Here is a 17,079-nt window from a genome sequence, read left to right as displayed (position 1 = left end):
AAGGAGGGGCTTTGCAGAAAACGAAGCGTTTGAGAGAGGCGGGGCATAGAGGACCTACAATAATGTACAGTATTTGAAAAATAATGTGTTTTTTGAACATTAAAGCATGTCAACATATTCTGTTACACCAAATACACAAAATAATGATCTTTAAAAAAGCATCATATGACCCCTTTAAACAATCCAGAAAAAAGTACAAAACATCACAACTGTTTTCATTTTCTTGAGCAGCAAATCAGCATATTAGAATGATTTCTGAAGGCCATGTGACACTGAAGACTGGCTTTGAAAATTTCAGCTTTGATCACAGAAATAAATTACATTTTACAATATATTCAAATAGAAAGCACTTATTTTAAATTGTAATAATATTTCACAATATTACTGATTTTATCATTTTTTTTCTATCACATAACTGCAGCTTTAGTAAGATTTCTTTCGAAAGCATTGCCAACCCCAAACTTTTGAATGGTTGTGTATTTCACTCAGCCCTATTCCAAGGTATTTTAGAGAATACGTGGTACTTTCATGAGCATGTTCAAAAACACAGTAATACTGTGGCACTGTTTTGTACTGTACATTTGTGAATGTGTCTGTATGGCGTAACACTCACTCTCTCTCTCTCTCTCTCAGACCAAAGAGCGAGGCTCTACTAGAGTTCACTCCCTCAACAACGTCAACCGCGTGCTGCAGGTCCTTCATCAGAGCAGCGTGAGTCTTCCCGCGTGTCCTTGCTGCTGCTTGACTCTCTGGGCTTCTGCTGCGGGAGGAAATTAGTTTTGTTTCATGCCTCGTATCAGCTGACAGATGCTGCCTAGGGAACATACAGCAAGGGCAGGCTAATTAAAAGGCTTTACAGTTCCTACGTGTCTTTTAGGGACATTAGTGCCCTCTGTCTTTACTCTTCGCTGGCCCGGGGTCAGACAGACCAAACAGAACCACACAAACACAGATGCTATAAACAAAAGTGCACGGTGTGTTTTTCCTCTCACACACTGCACTCACTCCAGATCATCCTTAGTGGACTTAGTGCTGTCACAATACCAGTATTTATATGTTTTTGTTACTGTATTTATGACCAAATAAATGCATCTTTAGTGAGCAGAAGAGCCTTCTTTAAAAGCTTTAATCAATCTAAGGGAGCTCAAGCTGTGCTGTTATGGTTATGTGTGATGACAGGCTCCTCGGGGGTCCCAGCAGTAGGGTGTAGTTGCAGTTGCTCATATGTTTACCGCCCACTGCTGTCTCAGATCAGCTGCATTATGCTTTAAAGACGGACCAGATTTTAAAATCATCATTGCAGTAATGCCATGTCAAGCCATAAATTAACAAAGTACATTATGAAGCTCAGTGCAACCAGTCGATTTACTCAAATTTTAATGTTCACTTCAGAGAAAACGAGCATGATTCATAAATCTGTCTGTAGACTTAGACACATTTGTTTTGACGCCTAATATAGGTTTGCAACAACAACAACAAAATAAAAATAGTGCTGTCAATCAATTGAAATTTTTTTATTTATCACACTTTTTTCTGTAATAAATCACGATTAATCGCACCTGACAATGAAATTTGTAATCATAAATATTTTAACATTGAATCTCCAAATGAATGTAGAAATGTCATAAAGACATTATATTTTATTTACAGTTTGGCATTTTTTTTTTACTGTGAAATAGATTTTTATTTTTAAAATCAATTTCTGGGGGTAAATTATTAAATATAGATATATATATATATATATATTAGCTCTCTCTGCTTGAATGAAAGCTGTTAGCCCACTAATTATTGCCTGGCCTTTAACGCCATCCTACACCACTTCAGGTGACACTCACACACTCTCTCACACACACACACACACACACACAGGTTTGTTTTTGTGAAAAGTGGGGACATCCCATAGGCGTAATGGTTTTTATACTGTACAGACGTATATTCTATTGCCCTACACCAACCCTACCCCTAAACCTACCCCTCACAGGAGACTTTCTGCTATTTCAGATTTTCAATACACTCCATTCTGTGTGATTTATAAGCGTTTTGAAAAGTGGGGATATGGGGTAATGTCCTGAAAAGTCACCTTCTCCTTGTAATACCTGTCATACCTTTGTCATTATACAAATCTATGTCCTCATTTGTCACAAAAACGCACACACACACACACACACAAAGCAATGTGTCTGAACACTATAGCTCTTTATTTTTACTTATTTTTTAAAACATAAATGTAACAGTAGATGAAAAAGTAGAGAAAAATACAAAGCTGATTGTCGACTTCAAATTTGTATGCATATTTGCACATTAATCACTAAAATCTTTATTAACTTATGTAAGCAATGTAAAATGTTTGTGGATGAAGAGAACAAGTTGGTAGGTCCTGATGTAATCCAGACTTTTTCAGCATTTTCTGTTCTGGTTTAGTGGGAAAATCTGCATAATAAGTAAAAAAAAAAAAGTGTGTTAAACAGAGGTTAGTGCTACACCCTTATTGACACCTGAAGAGTTGTCAGATCAGCAAATATTTAATAACCAAACACGCAAGGGTGTGTAGCCATGAATGACAGAAGTTTGCAGATGTAGATTCATGTGGACCTGCTTGACTGTCTTCAAGAGCTCGTAGATCTGTGGGCTTCATCCACAACACAGCAGACATGTGGTTTGTCAATCCTAAAATCGGTTCTGTTCACACGTAGTTTGGTTTAGAAAGAGAGGCAAAAGTGCATTCTGTAATCAAAGTGATTACCTAATATTTAGAAGTGAGTGTTCGATTGAACCTTTGCTCATGTCAGCTCTCATTGACAGTGAATGACTTCAGGTTAGTTTGCTGCTGCATGTGTGAACGGTCTTTTAGACTCTTGTTGTGAATTGTGTTTCAGGCCTCATGGGTTCAGCTGGGAGGAAGTAGTTCATCTAACCCCAGTGGAGAGGCTGGACCACGCTTTCACATTTGCCAAAGATCAGCTCAACATTGAGAGACTACTGGATGCGGAAGGTAAAGAAGCATTGTGGCACTACAACTGCGCCCAAAAAAAAAAAAACATAGTTTGAGGAGATGGTTGCACATGTTGAGTTTCCAAAGGCATACTATAACGGCGGATAATGAGCTGCTCACGTGTAAATGAACACAGTGCTGCGCTTCACTCTAAAACATTCAGCCCATGTATTTATTTTATTAAACTGCAGCCTTTGCAATTTGATAAGCACATTAAGCCATATCTCGATCTTGATTTTATTTTCCATATTTTTATTTTTATTAATTGTACAGCCCTGATCAACAGTTGACTTTATTTGCCCACAAAATTTAGCAGAAAGTTACTTTTAGTGTACAGAGTCATTAGCGTGCTTGACCATCATCTTCAGCTGATGTGATGTTGATCTTGTTATGAGATCTTTTCATTTATGCCTGAAGCAGGGAATCAACCCAATGAAACAATGCCAGTCAACAAATCAGCATTATTCCAGCATTGCTTCACCGCCCTCCAAGCACACACAGTTTTACAGTCAAGCAGAAAGAAGAGTGTTTTATCCAGCATGTGGGACAGAGTCGGGAATTCCAGCAGAATATTTTCATCAGATGACCTTTTCCTCCAGATGAGAGCTGTTCTCTGTACAAGGAACAAAGCCTTGTTTTAGGACTCAGCTGCTACTATTAACAGAGTTTAAATGTCCTTTCTCTGTGAGAGCTCTGTTAAAATGAGATCCAGTCTTTATTATATATTAGTCTAATAATATTCGGTCTCACCGGTCAGTGTTTTCTGCAAACAGCCCTAAATGAAAATGTCACGAGTTGATGATTATTCAAGTCACTATTTAAAAAAAACAAACAAAAAAAAAAAAAACCTTTTTTCTCTCACCAACAGAAAAGTACCAAAAAATAAACTCTGCTTTTACTCTGTTATGACCAAATTGTGACTATTATGGCAATGACATGCTTTTTTTTTCATATATCTGGTGAAACCATCTGTTTGTTAACTTGTACAATAGCAATAGCATGTTTTGTTTGGGTGTGGCACAATGTTCCATGTTCAATACCATGTTCTTGACATCTATCATTATAATTACATGCTTATTTTAAATTGCACATTGCTAATACCATGTTTTTTTGAGTTGTGCTATGGAAATACCACTTTTTCTTTTGTTTATGATACCATGGTAATACCATATTATTGACATCTGTCATGACAATGGCATTCTTTTTGTACTTTCACTATGGTAATACCATGTTTTTAAACTTGTACAGTAGCAATACCACGTTTTTTGGATATGGTACCGTGGTAGTACAATGATCTTGATATCTATCATGACAATGACATGCTTTTAAAAAAATGCACCATTGTAATACCATGTTTCTTTCACTTAAACTATGGCAATAACATGTATTTTTGGTTCTGGTACCATGGTAATACCATGTTTTTTGGATCTGGTTCCATGGCAATACCATGTTTTTTTTTGTTTTACTTCTATGGTGTTTTTATTTTTTTTTAAAGGTGATAATTGTGTTAAATACATTCTATTATTAATCCCTCATGACATTTAAAATTGAAAATATTTTTATATAATATATAATATAATTGTGTTAAATTTAACACAATTATCACCTTCAGTTAAATTTTGTCATTATTACACCAAATCTGTGTTTCTTAATGTCCTCTCACTACATCTAAAACAGTGTGTCCACAGAGAAGGGTTCAAGCATTCATATGCAATAAAATGGATAAAAAAAATGTTTTTTAATGATGAAAATAAGCTTGTTTTATCAAAAGCAACACTTAATATATCCTATCAAAGCAAGGTTGTTTTTTAATGACACATGCATATTTCATAAGATTTTAAAGTTGCGTCCCCACTTTTTGTCAACACCGTCAGACATTCAATAAAATGTAATAAAATCAGGGAATATCAGGAGCAGCGGCCACTCTAAAGGACCCCCTTGCCACAGGTCACCTCTGCAGAGTACATCAGTGTCAGACAGCCTCTGCTAAGTTATAGTTTTAGAATATTTTAAATCCTAATCTTAATATTTCCTGTGTCACAGCCATGATATGTCAACACCATCTTCCAATTTCTGAGGAAATTATTTGAAATATTTAGATAATTGTATTCTCCTGAAGCAGGTTCCATTAGCATCTAGCATCAACAGAAAAAAAGAAAATGGCTACCACATGAACTCCACTGGTTTAAATCGTGCAAAGAATGATGGGATATGTAGTCCGGGGTGCTATGCAACAGTTTGTGTTGTGCCAGAGTCAATGTAATGGAAAGGGTGACATCTGGTGGTGAATAAACGGAAGTCCATGGACCGAATTCGTGACAGTCACCTCCGTCAGTTGAATATTTTGATATATCATTATGATATTTTATATTTGTTGTGGAATTGTTGCTCACATGTGAAAGTGTAATCTGTCTGCTAACACCAGAATGTGTTTTGAAATGTTAAAAACATCTTGAATGCTGTTAAAGATAAAGCTGAAATTATATCACCGTCCAAGCTAAAAAAAAGCAAATTTTGTTAAAAAAGAGAAAAGTTGGGAGGTTGTATCAAAGCGTAGCTCAGTATAAGATACATAAATGTAGTTTTGTTTGTCTGAGTACAAGGTTTTATTTTTTTAATTTTGTACCCTGTTTTGTCCCACTTCTCAAGAATGACTGGCGATAGCATGTTTTTTTGGCTCTTGCACCATGGTAATACCATGTTCTTGGCATCTATCATGACAATGCCATGCTTTTTGTACCTGCATTATGGTAATACCATGTTTTTTGGATACGCTACTATAGTACTAGCATGTTGTTGACATTGTCTACTGTGAAGTTCATGTCGTACTCCCTAGGGCAGTGGTGCCTTTGTATTCGAGTTATCAGTCTAAGCTTCCTTCTGTTGTCGTTATTTTGTATCTCTCTTTTGAGGCACTTTTAAGGTTTTTCCCAGAGTTCTCGGGTGTGGTGCTTTTTGGTTCCCCGATGTAAGATTGCAGATCAGACGGGTTCATTACCTGATTCTGTGTCTTTTATTATACAGCACAATGAAGAAAAACCTGCTTCTTTTGCCATCAGACTCACACAATTAGCAGTCGATTAGTGTTTCACTCTCATCAATGAGCTGTGACATTTCCGTCATGGGAGTGCTGAGGAATGTAGGTCACCGGGTTTAGAAAAGCTGTCAGTTTTTAAAGGCGTGGGACATAAACATCTGAGAATGTGAATGATATCACATGACCAGCCCTGTTGTGCTGTTAGCCGGTGTTTAGTCAGCTGAGAACACGTGCCAATAGCAGTATCGTCTGCGTCTGAAGGTCCTGCTGATCGTGCAGCGCTTCTTGTTTTGAGTGTGCGGCTCAGACCCTTCACTGATGGCTTTTTCCATAAGTCCTTTTCCTATGGGTCTTTGAAAAGAAAGGACTAGTTTGTAAATCAGCTTTACATGGGATTTTCCATGATAGCATGCTAGGCCAGCTCACAGCAGATGCACAGTGAATCTCAGGAAACACGTCCAGGTCAACATTCAGTCCAAAATCAAAACAAACATAATGAAAATGAACTCTGCTTTAACCATTTAAGATGTTTTTAGCCCTTTTTCAGGGCTATTAAGCATATTTTAAACCCCAAATTGTCATTACCATGATGCTGTTCATTTTAGTTAATTAGTAAAGTACATTTTTTATTAATCTTTTAAAAAATCTACTTAAAAATATAATACCTTTGCAAATAAAATACCTAATATTCATTCATAAAAGAATCCTGAAAAAAAAAATGTATCACAGTTTCCACAAAAATAAGAAGCATCATAACTGTTTTCATAATAACCGTAATGGTTCTTCAGCAGAAAATCAGCATATTAGAATGATTTCTGAAGGATCAGGAAAATATTTTTGTGGAAACCGCAATATTTATTTTTTATTTTAGGATTCTTTGATGAATCAAAAGTTCAAAAGAGCAGCATTTAGTTGCAAAAGAGGAATGTTAATTAATTTCAAATAAATGCTCTTCTTTTGAACGTAATTAATTTTTTTTGCAGGATTCTTTTGAATAGTATCACATGACTGTTTTATAGATTGATAATAATAGAAAAAAATACATTTTACAATATATTCAAATAGAAAACAGTTATTGTTTTAATATGTTGTTTTAAATTGATACTACTTTCAAAAACTTTAGCAAATCTTACCGACCACAAACATTTAAATGTAAGTTCACTACTATGATGCACTAATTATTGCTTTGCAATAATGTCATTTATTTATTTCATTAATTTATTATTAACGTTATGGTAATGACAGTTATGAGAAAATGTCTATAACTGTCTTCATGCTTTATTTATTTTTTTATTTTGATCTTGGGGTGAAATAGAAGTCGGATATATTTTTTTGTGTGTATTTTTTCCCCCACACATATTTCTCCCCTCAGTCTTTTTTGTAAATGTAACAATTTGTCAGTTCGAGGAGTGTCAATAGAACATGTAGTTAAAATGTGGTTAAAAAAAAGAAAATTTAACACATACAAGGATGCTGTGACGTAGGGCTGCACGATTAATCGAATATGATTGTCATGCGCATTTTGATAGTAAAGCCGGTTCTGTGATCAGTAGTAAATCATCATCATGTGCTTTCAGATGGAGCAGCATTTACTACACAGAGCCGTAGTTCACTGACAAGCTACGCAGAAAAATTGCAGACGATTTTATTGCGCGATTCTGAAATCGAAGAAATCGTTGGCGGTAATGACAGCTGCTTGCATAGCTTCTCAGTGAACTACGGCTCTGTGAAGTAAATGCTGCTCCATCTGAAAGCATGTGAAAATACCACATTTAATAACATATTTTTACTCGCTTCATAACGTCAGACGAGTGTTTGAAATAAATCCTTCTGTGAGATGATGTGGCTTCTTACACAGAATAAGACACGCAACATATTTCATCGTATTTAAGCCGTGATAAAGGCATTGCATTATATACTTTATTTTAATGAAAATTATAATAAGAACTCAGATAAACCGTATATTGTCGTAGTCGTGTGTTTATTAGTCACATTGAATCAATGAAAGCAGTTGAATCTTCTGTTTATTCAGCTGCAGCGATAGGCATTTTCTGGGTTTCTTCTGCGAGGTGTATTTGGAGTTTCTCTGGCCTTTGGATGGAGATTTACTGCTGATCACAGAACCATGCTTCACTGAAACATACGCAGGACAATCGCAGCTTCTGTCGAATCGCTATCTCGATTCCATTTCGTCCCTACTGTGACGTATAACGTGTCAGACTGAAGTCATTGGTCCTTTGTGAATTTGCGTTTTGAACATGAGTGCAAACATGTTTTTTAACCACTCTTCATAAAACACATAGTGCTTAACGTTTTCTATAAGGTTATATAGCATACTGAGATGCCGTTAGCTGAAGCGCTGTGTGTTTCTGTGCAGGGGTTGGCTGCAGAGACGGAGGAGGTGAGCAGCACACGGCCAGAGACGCCCAGCACGCTGACGGAGGTCAGTCTGGACACGTATCAGATCACTCTGGAGGAGGTGCTCACCTGGCTGCTGTCGGCCGAAGACATGCTGCACATGCAGGACGACGTGTCCGATGACGTGGAGGAGGTCAAAGACCAGTTCCACACACATGAGGTAGAGGAGACGCACAACAACAGTTCACAAACACTGCTAGTGTCATCGCTAGCTAGTAGTATTTTTCATCTAATTTCTCGGGAAAAAGTATACCAATATAACATTGCAGGGCTCGACATTACCGCTTGTCCGGGACAAGTGAATGTTTTGGACGGGCAAGTGAAAGAGAAATTTACTTGCCCAACTGGACAAGTAACTTGAAAATGTCAATACCAAAAACAATAATAGCTGCCTTTATTTGTGATATAGCCTTTGTTATAGGGGTGTGTGATATACTGTATATCGTTTGGGATAATATCGTAATTGTTGTTTTAACGGTGTGCGATTTGACATTATCGAGAATATTGCAAAAATCAAACAAAACACACCTATAGGGTGCATGCATACATTAGGCCTACGTAAAGAAGTCTAGTAGGTACGTTCTTTCACTGCATGATTCAGTATTAAAATGCATGAAGAATGATCAGAAAATTCAATATATGGGGGCAGAAAATGTATATATTTATATAATTTCATATAGTTAAACTATCACACGAAGATCGAGCACCGTTTCTTTGCTCAAAATCTGCATGATTACAAATGTGATTTTAGACAACAGTTCAATAAACAAGAAGTTAATGTTAAGAGACTTGCGTTTTCGACAGCATATTGCCTGTTTTTTGTTCTATTTCACCAACAGAAATAATTCACTGTTTTGTGTCTCTGAGCAACATGACTGTTTCATTCCCGAATGAGTCAACTGTTTGAATGATTCGATTCAATCGCAATGACTCGCTTATTAACTGTGATTTGCTGCCACCTACTGGCCATTTTAATTTCACATTTAAAGTTTTTATTTTTATTTTTTAAGCTAAATAAACTAAATGTGACATGCTCACAAAATCTACTACATATACTCTATAAACACTATACTATGTTTTGTATAACTACAATAAATTATTATATTTATAACTCAATTTAAATGTAATTTTTTCTATGCGGGCAAGTAACTTTTATACTCCGAAGGACAACCACACGAGAACGCTTAATGTCAAGGCCTGCATTCCTAATGTGTACAAAAAAGACAAACTAGATGAGAAAAGTTTGTAAAAAGTTTAAACAAACTTTCATGTTGGCTTGACAGAACCTTGTTTGAATGTTTGAAATAAGTTTGAAAAGCTTGAAGTATGACAATAAATTATTCATATTTTCTAACATTACTGAAATGTTTAAGTTACTAACAAGATTTAACATGCTGTTAACGTGTGTTAGCACACTGCTAACATGTTTTATCAAGTTGCTAACGTTTTAACACTTTGTTAGCATATTTTAACACATGATTTATAGCATGATTCAGAATGCTGCTAGCATGATTTAATGGGGCTAGCATTATTAGCATGTTGTTAGCATGTTTTAACATGTCAACATGTTTAGCATGTTGTTAGCATGTTTTAACGTGTCAACATGTTTTAGCATGTTGTTAGCATGTTGCTAGCATGATTTAACACATTGATAGCATGAATTAGCACATTGCTAGCATGTTTTAACATGTTGCTAGCATGATTAAGCACATTGTCTTAGGATAGTCGTTAAGCTTTGCTAGTGATTGACAGCTGAAATACACTATAGGTCTTATTGTACAAAAGTTTTTACCCCCTCAATGAAAACTTATGGGGTTTTTCATAGTTTTGATCATCCGGGTTATGAAAACCGTAAGTCAGATCAGTTAAAGATATCGCATCCTAAGAAGAAGCAGCAGCTTAAATAGGATTTCAGTATGTTGGATTTGTCTTGAACCCGCCCACCGCTGCTCTTTCTGATTGACCCGAGGACTTTAAGTGTTAGCATGTCCCGTGCTCAGATGCTCCGTGTTCCCGTCCTGTCGGAGAACATGCTCGGATCATGCCAGGAATGTGAGGAATTCTGAGAGGCAGAGAGTCCTCTGACAGACCGCAGAGCCGGGGCACATAAACTCACTCCTGAGTGATGGATCCAGAGCGGGAGGGTGAGGTTTACATTCCTGTCAGAAAGTGAAGGCTGATATGAGGCAGTGACGCAGAAACAAAAGCAAGGCAAATACAGGAAAGCTGTGGAGATCCTCCAAGCAATGGGCTTTTCTGAAGCATAGACCTGTTTGTCTCTGCACTCTGGTTCCACTTGAACCATCAGACATTTAGAGAATGTGCAAATGGTTTGTTACCTCATTCCTTTTTGATAGTTTTTTCTGTTTCGAGAATAGATCATAAGATATTGTGTGAATGAGTGCCACATACTCAAGCACTAACTGATGTGTCGTCTTGTCTCCTCAGGCCTTTATGATGGAATTGACAGCCCACCAGAGCAGCGTGGGTAACGTCTTACAGGCGGGAAACCAGCTGATCGCTCAAGGCAATCTGAGTGAGGAAGAGGATGATGAGATCCGAGAACAAATGACACTGCTCAACTCCCGCTGGGAAAACCTGCGGGTCGTCAGCATGGACCGTCAGTCCAGGTACGGACGCACTTATTCCTGCCGAAGTCTTCTGTTTGAAGAGTGTGCTTGAATTTGTCATCTCTCCTCTGTCTTCAGACTTCATGAAGTTCTGATGGACCTTCAGCAACAGCAGCTCCATCAGCTCTCCGATTGGCTGACGCAGACGGAGGGGCGGATCCGTAAGATGGAGAAAGAGCCCATAGCAGGAGACCTGGAGGGATATCTGGCCCAGATAGAGCAGCACAAAGTAAGAGGACCATTCGATTTCTCTATTTAAAGTAGGACTGGGTATCGCCAGCTATGTTATGGTGTGTCATGGTACGTTGCAATGCATCACAAAATGATACACAGTAAAAAATGCTGCGTTTATGGAATAGTTGAAAACTGAAAATGTCCTCACCCTCAGACCATTCAAGATGTAGATGAGTTTGTTTCTTCATCAGATCTGGAGAAATGTAGCATTGCATCACTTGCTCAGCAATGGATCCTCTGCAGTGAATGGGTGCCGTCAGAATGAGAGTCCAAACAGCTGATAAAAGCATCACAATAATCCACAAGTAATCCAGACCACTCCAGTCCATCAATTAACATCTTATTAAGAGACAAGCTGTGTGTTTATAAGAAACAAATCCACCATTTAGATGTTTTAACTTTAATCTGTCACTTCTGGCCAAAATATGAATCCATAATAACTCTTCCTCCAGTAAAAAGTCCATCCCCTGTTGTCCTCTCACATCAAAATCCACTGACATATTTGTTCAGATCTTTTTCAGACTGTTTTGGCTTGTAAAATGTGCTTGATATGTGCAGATTTCTCTCCTGATTCAGACGAGCTGACTTTTTCACCGGAGAAAGTAATATTATGGATAGAGGACTTGTATTTTAGTCAAAAGCAATGGTTTGAAGTTAATGTCTTAATGATGGATTTATTTCTTACAAACACGCAGCTTTTCACTTCTCAAGACATTAACTGATGGACTGGAGTGGTGAGGATTACTTGTGGATTATTGTGATGTTTTTCTCATTCTGACGGCACCCATTCACTGCGGATCCACTGCTGAGCAAGTGATGCAATGCTACATTTCTCCAGATCTGATGAAGAAACAAACTCTTCTACATCTTGGATGGTCTTAAGGTGAGTAAATATTTAGCCAATTTTCATTTTCGAGTGAGCTATTTCATCAAAAACAAACTAAACTGAGTAATTTTGGCAACCCAGTGCTTGGTCACAAAGGGATGAACCCAGCTCTGGGTTGTTTTGATCCAGCTGTAAATCTTGCTGGCTTAAAATGAACCCAAAATGAGTTGTAAATTTAAAATCACACACAGAATGACTACAATACAGAACACAGTAAACAGTAATAATCAAAAGGTGAAACGCATAGGCAAAGTGGTATCAGCATACATGTAACTGTTAGCATTTGAACTGATGTGTGATGTGTAATGCTCTTTTTCACGTCTGCATTTCTAGCCCAGCACATGTTTGGTTATGGATTATGAATGATCATCAACCCAGCTTCCTTTCCCAACAGTTTCAATCAAGCATTTTTAGAGTGACTTGATAACAATTGATAGATTGTAGATTAGAAAAAAATGATTGAAGATTGTAGAAAAAGATTACGAAACATTAAGAAAGATTAGCAAACATTAAAAGAAAATTAAAAGACAAAGTGTATACTTTTATAATCTCTCCTGAAAAAGCAATCTCTGAGCAATAAAACATTAATAAGGAGACTTGAGTAGTTAATGAATGACTCTTATCAGAGATCCCGTCTGTGTGCATAACCGGTTCACAAATAAAAGCTTTCTCTTTATGATCTCTAATGTGAATTTATCATGAATGCTGAGAGAGAGAGAGAGAGGGAGGGAGGTTGAGTTGTGAGAAGAATGAATAAGCAAATCAACACGCACCCCGGTGAATGAGGGGCAAACATGACCTCAGCGTGTTTGTTCAGGTAGCGAATGGAGGACACACACACACATTCGCTCCCACACATGCTTACATTTAGGAGCCTCACAGTCTAATAGGAAGGGTATCGGATCACACTAGTGCTTCCACATTTTTTTTAATGTACACTTTAATACTTGACACAGTACTGAGTCAAAAAATATCCACCCTAAATTCTACTACATCAAGCTTATTCTGTTAAAAACATGCCTTGGTCAGATTTGACCCAAAATTAAAAGAAAGGTATTATAAATTATATCTAGCTTTAACAAAATAAAACCAATATTTTGAACTACATGTAATAAACATTTATGCATTATGATATTATTTTCATGTTTCCAGCTTCCAGTTCTGTTTAGTTCCTGGAGTATAAATAAATAAATATTAATAATAACATAAATATAAATAAATAAATGAATACATTGATATGTAAACAAAATCACCGTCATAATAATTGCAGTGTGAAAAAAAAAATAGAATTAAAAAAATATATTACTATAATTTCAAATAATAATATAGTTATTGGTGATTTTGTAATATCTTGCCTTAATAAATGTGCATTTCCTCTTTTGTGGGTAAATTAAGAAACTTAACAAAATGTAATCAAAGAGTACTTTAGCTTTTGACCTTTTTTTACAGGTTTTGCAGAATGATCTGGAGCTAGAACAGGTAAAGGTGAACTCTCTCACGCACATGGTTGTGGTCGTGGATGAGAACAGCGGGGAGAGTGCCACTGCTGACCTGGAGGAACAACTGCAGGTAGAGGACAACATGCACGATATAATGCTGATTTACTTTTATTTGTTGTGGCGAAATTACTGTAATTATGAGATGGCAATTCAGAGAGTCAGGTCAGAGCTGTTTTTGTCCCCAGACATACAAATTATAGAAATCAGTTGTTTCTTTGCTAAAAATAATTTTTAAAGTGTCAGCTAGTGTTTCTTAAGGACTAATTTTTCATTCATTAATCATTAAAGCATTATAATCATGTTCAGATCATCTCACAAAATATCTTCTAGTCCACAGATACTACTACTTTTTTTTTTTTTTTTAAGATTGTAAGCTTAGGTTTTACAAATAATAAACATTATTCAACCAAAATCTGCCTGGTTGATAAGAGCATCTCTGTTTTGGCCTTTGACGCTTTGCAGAATCTCAAGGAGGATATGGCCCAGAAGCGGAGGGCCCTGAGTGCTCTGTCAGATGCTGGACAGGATGTGATGGTGCTGTTAAACAGTCCAGCCGCAGCTCAGAGGATCGAAACAGACACAGACCTACTGACCCAACGCTGGGACAACCTGGTCCAAAAACTAGAGGACTGCTCCAGCCAAGTCAGATAAATGCGTCTCACTTGTTTATATTACTACACATTAGCTTTTTATATGACATTGATTCCAAGCGTCTGTTCGGTTTCCAGGTAACCGAAGCGGTGTCTGGGATACCCCAGGTACCGGAGAAGGTTGTCATGGAGACAGTCACAACAGTAACAACACGGATGGAGCAAACCTTCACCAGCAGCGATCGAGAGCTACCGCCACCTGCCCCACCTAAAAGACGACATCTGGATACAGACGGCGAGCTCAGGATACTGTACGACAAACACAAACACACAGCTTCCTTGTCAGGACCCCCGGAAATCTCTTTTACCAGTCCCTTTGACATCTTGCGATTTTCAAAATCGAACTCTGCACTATTTGCTTGCATTTTTGCAGATTTTCAGTTAACCTGAGAGGGGGCAAAGCAACATTAGCTATAATGCCAAGCCCAAACTAATTATTCAATGTGTTCAACTGTCCTGCCACTTGATTGTGGTGAATTCCGTTGTAACCATATAAAAGGGTTTAAATGTAAGGAAAAGTTCCAATATGAGGCTGGCCTGTTTGAGTGATGTGGAGGTTAATATCTAATATTTCCGAGCGATCTCTCCAAATGATTCATTCATGACTTACATTAGTCAATTGTCTTTAAAACCTATTCACTCCTAAAAGATGCCAAAGAGAGATGCAGCTGCACAAGTGATCCAACGCATTGCTTATGCTTGTGTTAGGCACGTAGGAAAAATGAAAATTTCTAGAGGTTTAATGCTACTACGTATAATAATGAATATAATGTATATGCTTTCACCAGTAGGTTAGATTTAAATAAGTACAGTATTTTACTGGATATGCACTTTTTAAAATATTTTAAGTGAATGCAATCACTGATAATACTATTTTAATTTGTGTAAAAAAATTAAGTAAAAAAAGAAAACATTTGAGAAAAGCCACAGCAAATTCAATCATTTTAGGCTGCAAAATATAGAAGTAAAAAAGTGCTCTACAGAAATATCAAAGATTGTCTGTCATACCTGAAAGTGTTTTTTGACAACAGGGATTAGCAGCTGTTTGAGCAAAAATGTCATGAAATTGTTTCTTTCATCATGCGGTTATGCCTGTGTTCATAACGAGCACATTTGGGAACCATTAGCATAAGCTATACAGTGTTTACACACACTTCACACACTGCTCTGTTGTTCTGCTCCACTGTAGCACTCCCTCATGTGAACCCTGATATGATGTGTTTGTGTTTTTCAGAGCTGAAACTGATGTTCCCAAGCTTTTGTCACGGCTGGCTGCATGGAAGTCATCTGCCCGAGCTGCTGGAGACACGCCTGGTCTGAAGGAAAAACTACAGGTGACTTATTATAACACTAACATTTACCTATTCATATATTTGGTCTACTGAATATTTTTGTCCCGTCTCTATAGACCCTGCGGGTGGAGCTTGCTGAAAACGAGGGGACAGTGAAAGAGGTAGTGCAGAAAGGAGAGAAGATGATTGAGAAAGGTAGGAGAATGTGGATGATTTCCTCAAGATGAATGATGGTGCCTGTTTTCTCCTACTGATTAAAATCACTCAATCGGTCTTTATAGAAGGTATGTCTTCAGAGGAGGCCCGTTCTGCTCTGGACTCTGTGTGTAAAGAATGGGAGAGCTGCCAGAACCTGATCCAGGATCTGAGGAACCAAGCTCAAGTTCTAGAGCAGGTGGCGGCCGTTCAGTCAAGACTGAAGGCTCTAGATGGAGTTCTGCAGGAACAGGAGAAGTGGCTGATCTCCACAGAAGGCTTTAGAGCAGAAAACAACCAGCAGGAACTCCAGACACTCAAAGACGATTGTGAGGTCAGTCAAATACCAGGCCATTTTATACAAGATCATTTCCTTAAATTAGATGTTAACAGGAATCTAACGGTCCACACTTAAAAATAAAAGTTCTTTATTGGCAATGATGGTTCCATGAAGAACCGTCAACATCAATATAACTTTCCATTGCACAAAATAGTGAAATAAAGTTCTTCATATTATTCAAATGATGTTCACGCTAAGAATTTTTAATTTATTTTAAGAACTGATCACTGAAGGTTCTTTGGGGAACCAGTTCTCTAGAACAGTTCTCAAAAGAACCATCTTTTCTTTAGAACACTTTAATGATCTAAAGAACCTTGTGGAATGCAAAGTTTCCATGGATGCTCTTTCATGAAAAGTTCTTCATGAAACCCATTGATGCCAACAAAGAACCTTTATATTTAAGATTGTAGTAACATGCTAAAAACAACTCCTTATGTAAAGCCTTATGTTTTTGCTGAGTTGTTAACAGAGCAAATGTGTACTGTATTTGTGTTTCAGACTCGGATAGCAGATCTGGAAAAGCTTCAGCCACAGGTGGAAGATCTCTGTTCTCAGACGGAGCATCTGGCCGCAGAACCTGGAGCCCCTGATACCATGAGGCCCAGTGTGGTGGCGCTGGCATCACGCCACAGCACAACTATCCAAGAGCTCAAGACGCGGCAGCAGGACATCACTACAGGTATACATTGCCAAATTACAGCCCTTTACGCTACGCTCTCATAGCATTTAGAGAATGTCGCTCCAGCCTGCAATTTGAGGGAACTTGGGATTTTGCAAATTGGTAGTTGAGCTTTTCTTTCTAAGCTACAAATATAGAGAAATGAAATCGCTTCTGGAGAAAGAACAACATTCTTACGGGATAGTTAAGGCAGCAATGTCATTGCTTATTCACCCTCATGTCATTCC

At 37.5% G+C, this 17,079-nt stretch overlaps 1 protein-coding gene across 1 annotated transcript in view; it reads left to right on the top strand.

The window, feature by feature from the left end:
- LOC107570770 (utrophin-like) overlaps positions 1–17,079 on the top strand; it is a 187,253-nt gene that overhangs the window by 40,527 nt on the left and 129,647 nt on the right. The window contains 13 exon segments of the mRNA XM_016257031.1: positions 634–725; positions 2,877–2,992; positions 5,905–5,960; positions 8,407–8,607; positions 10,896–11,077; positions 11,156–11,306; positions 13,647–13,766; positions 14,159–14,338; positions 14,425–14,597; positions 15,581–15,680; positions 15,755–15,833; positions 15,920–16,167; positions 16,672–16,852. Coding sequence (XP_016112517.1) covers positions 634–725; positions 2,877–2,992; positions 5,905–5,960; positions 8,407–8,607; positions 10,896–11,077; positions 11,156–11,306; positions 13,647–13,766; positions 14,159–14,338; positions 14,425–14,597; positions 15,581–15,680; positions 15,755–15,833; positions 15,920–16,167; positions 16,672–16,852 — 1,879 coding nt within the window.

This window comes from Sinocyclocheilus grahami, unplaced genomic scaffold (genome assembly GCF_001515645.1).
Source record: "Sinocyclocheilus grahami isolate Dianchi unplaced genomic scaffold, SAMN03320097.WGS_v1.1 scaffold1503.1, whole genome shotgun sequence".
NCBI classification, from domain to species: domain Eukaryota; kingdom Metazoa; phylum Chordata; class Actinopteri; order Cypriniformes; family Cyprinidae; genus Sinocyclocheilus; species Sinocyclocheilus grahami.
The sequence above is the reverse complement of the archived record's forward strand: the minus strand, read 5'-3'. Positions and strand labels throughout refer to the sequence as shown.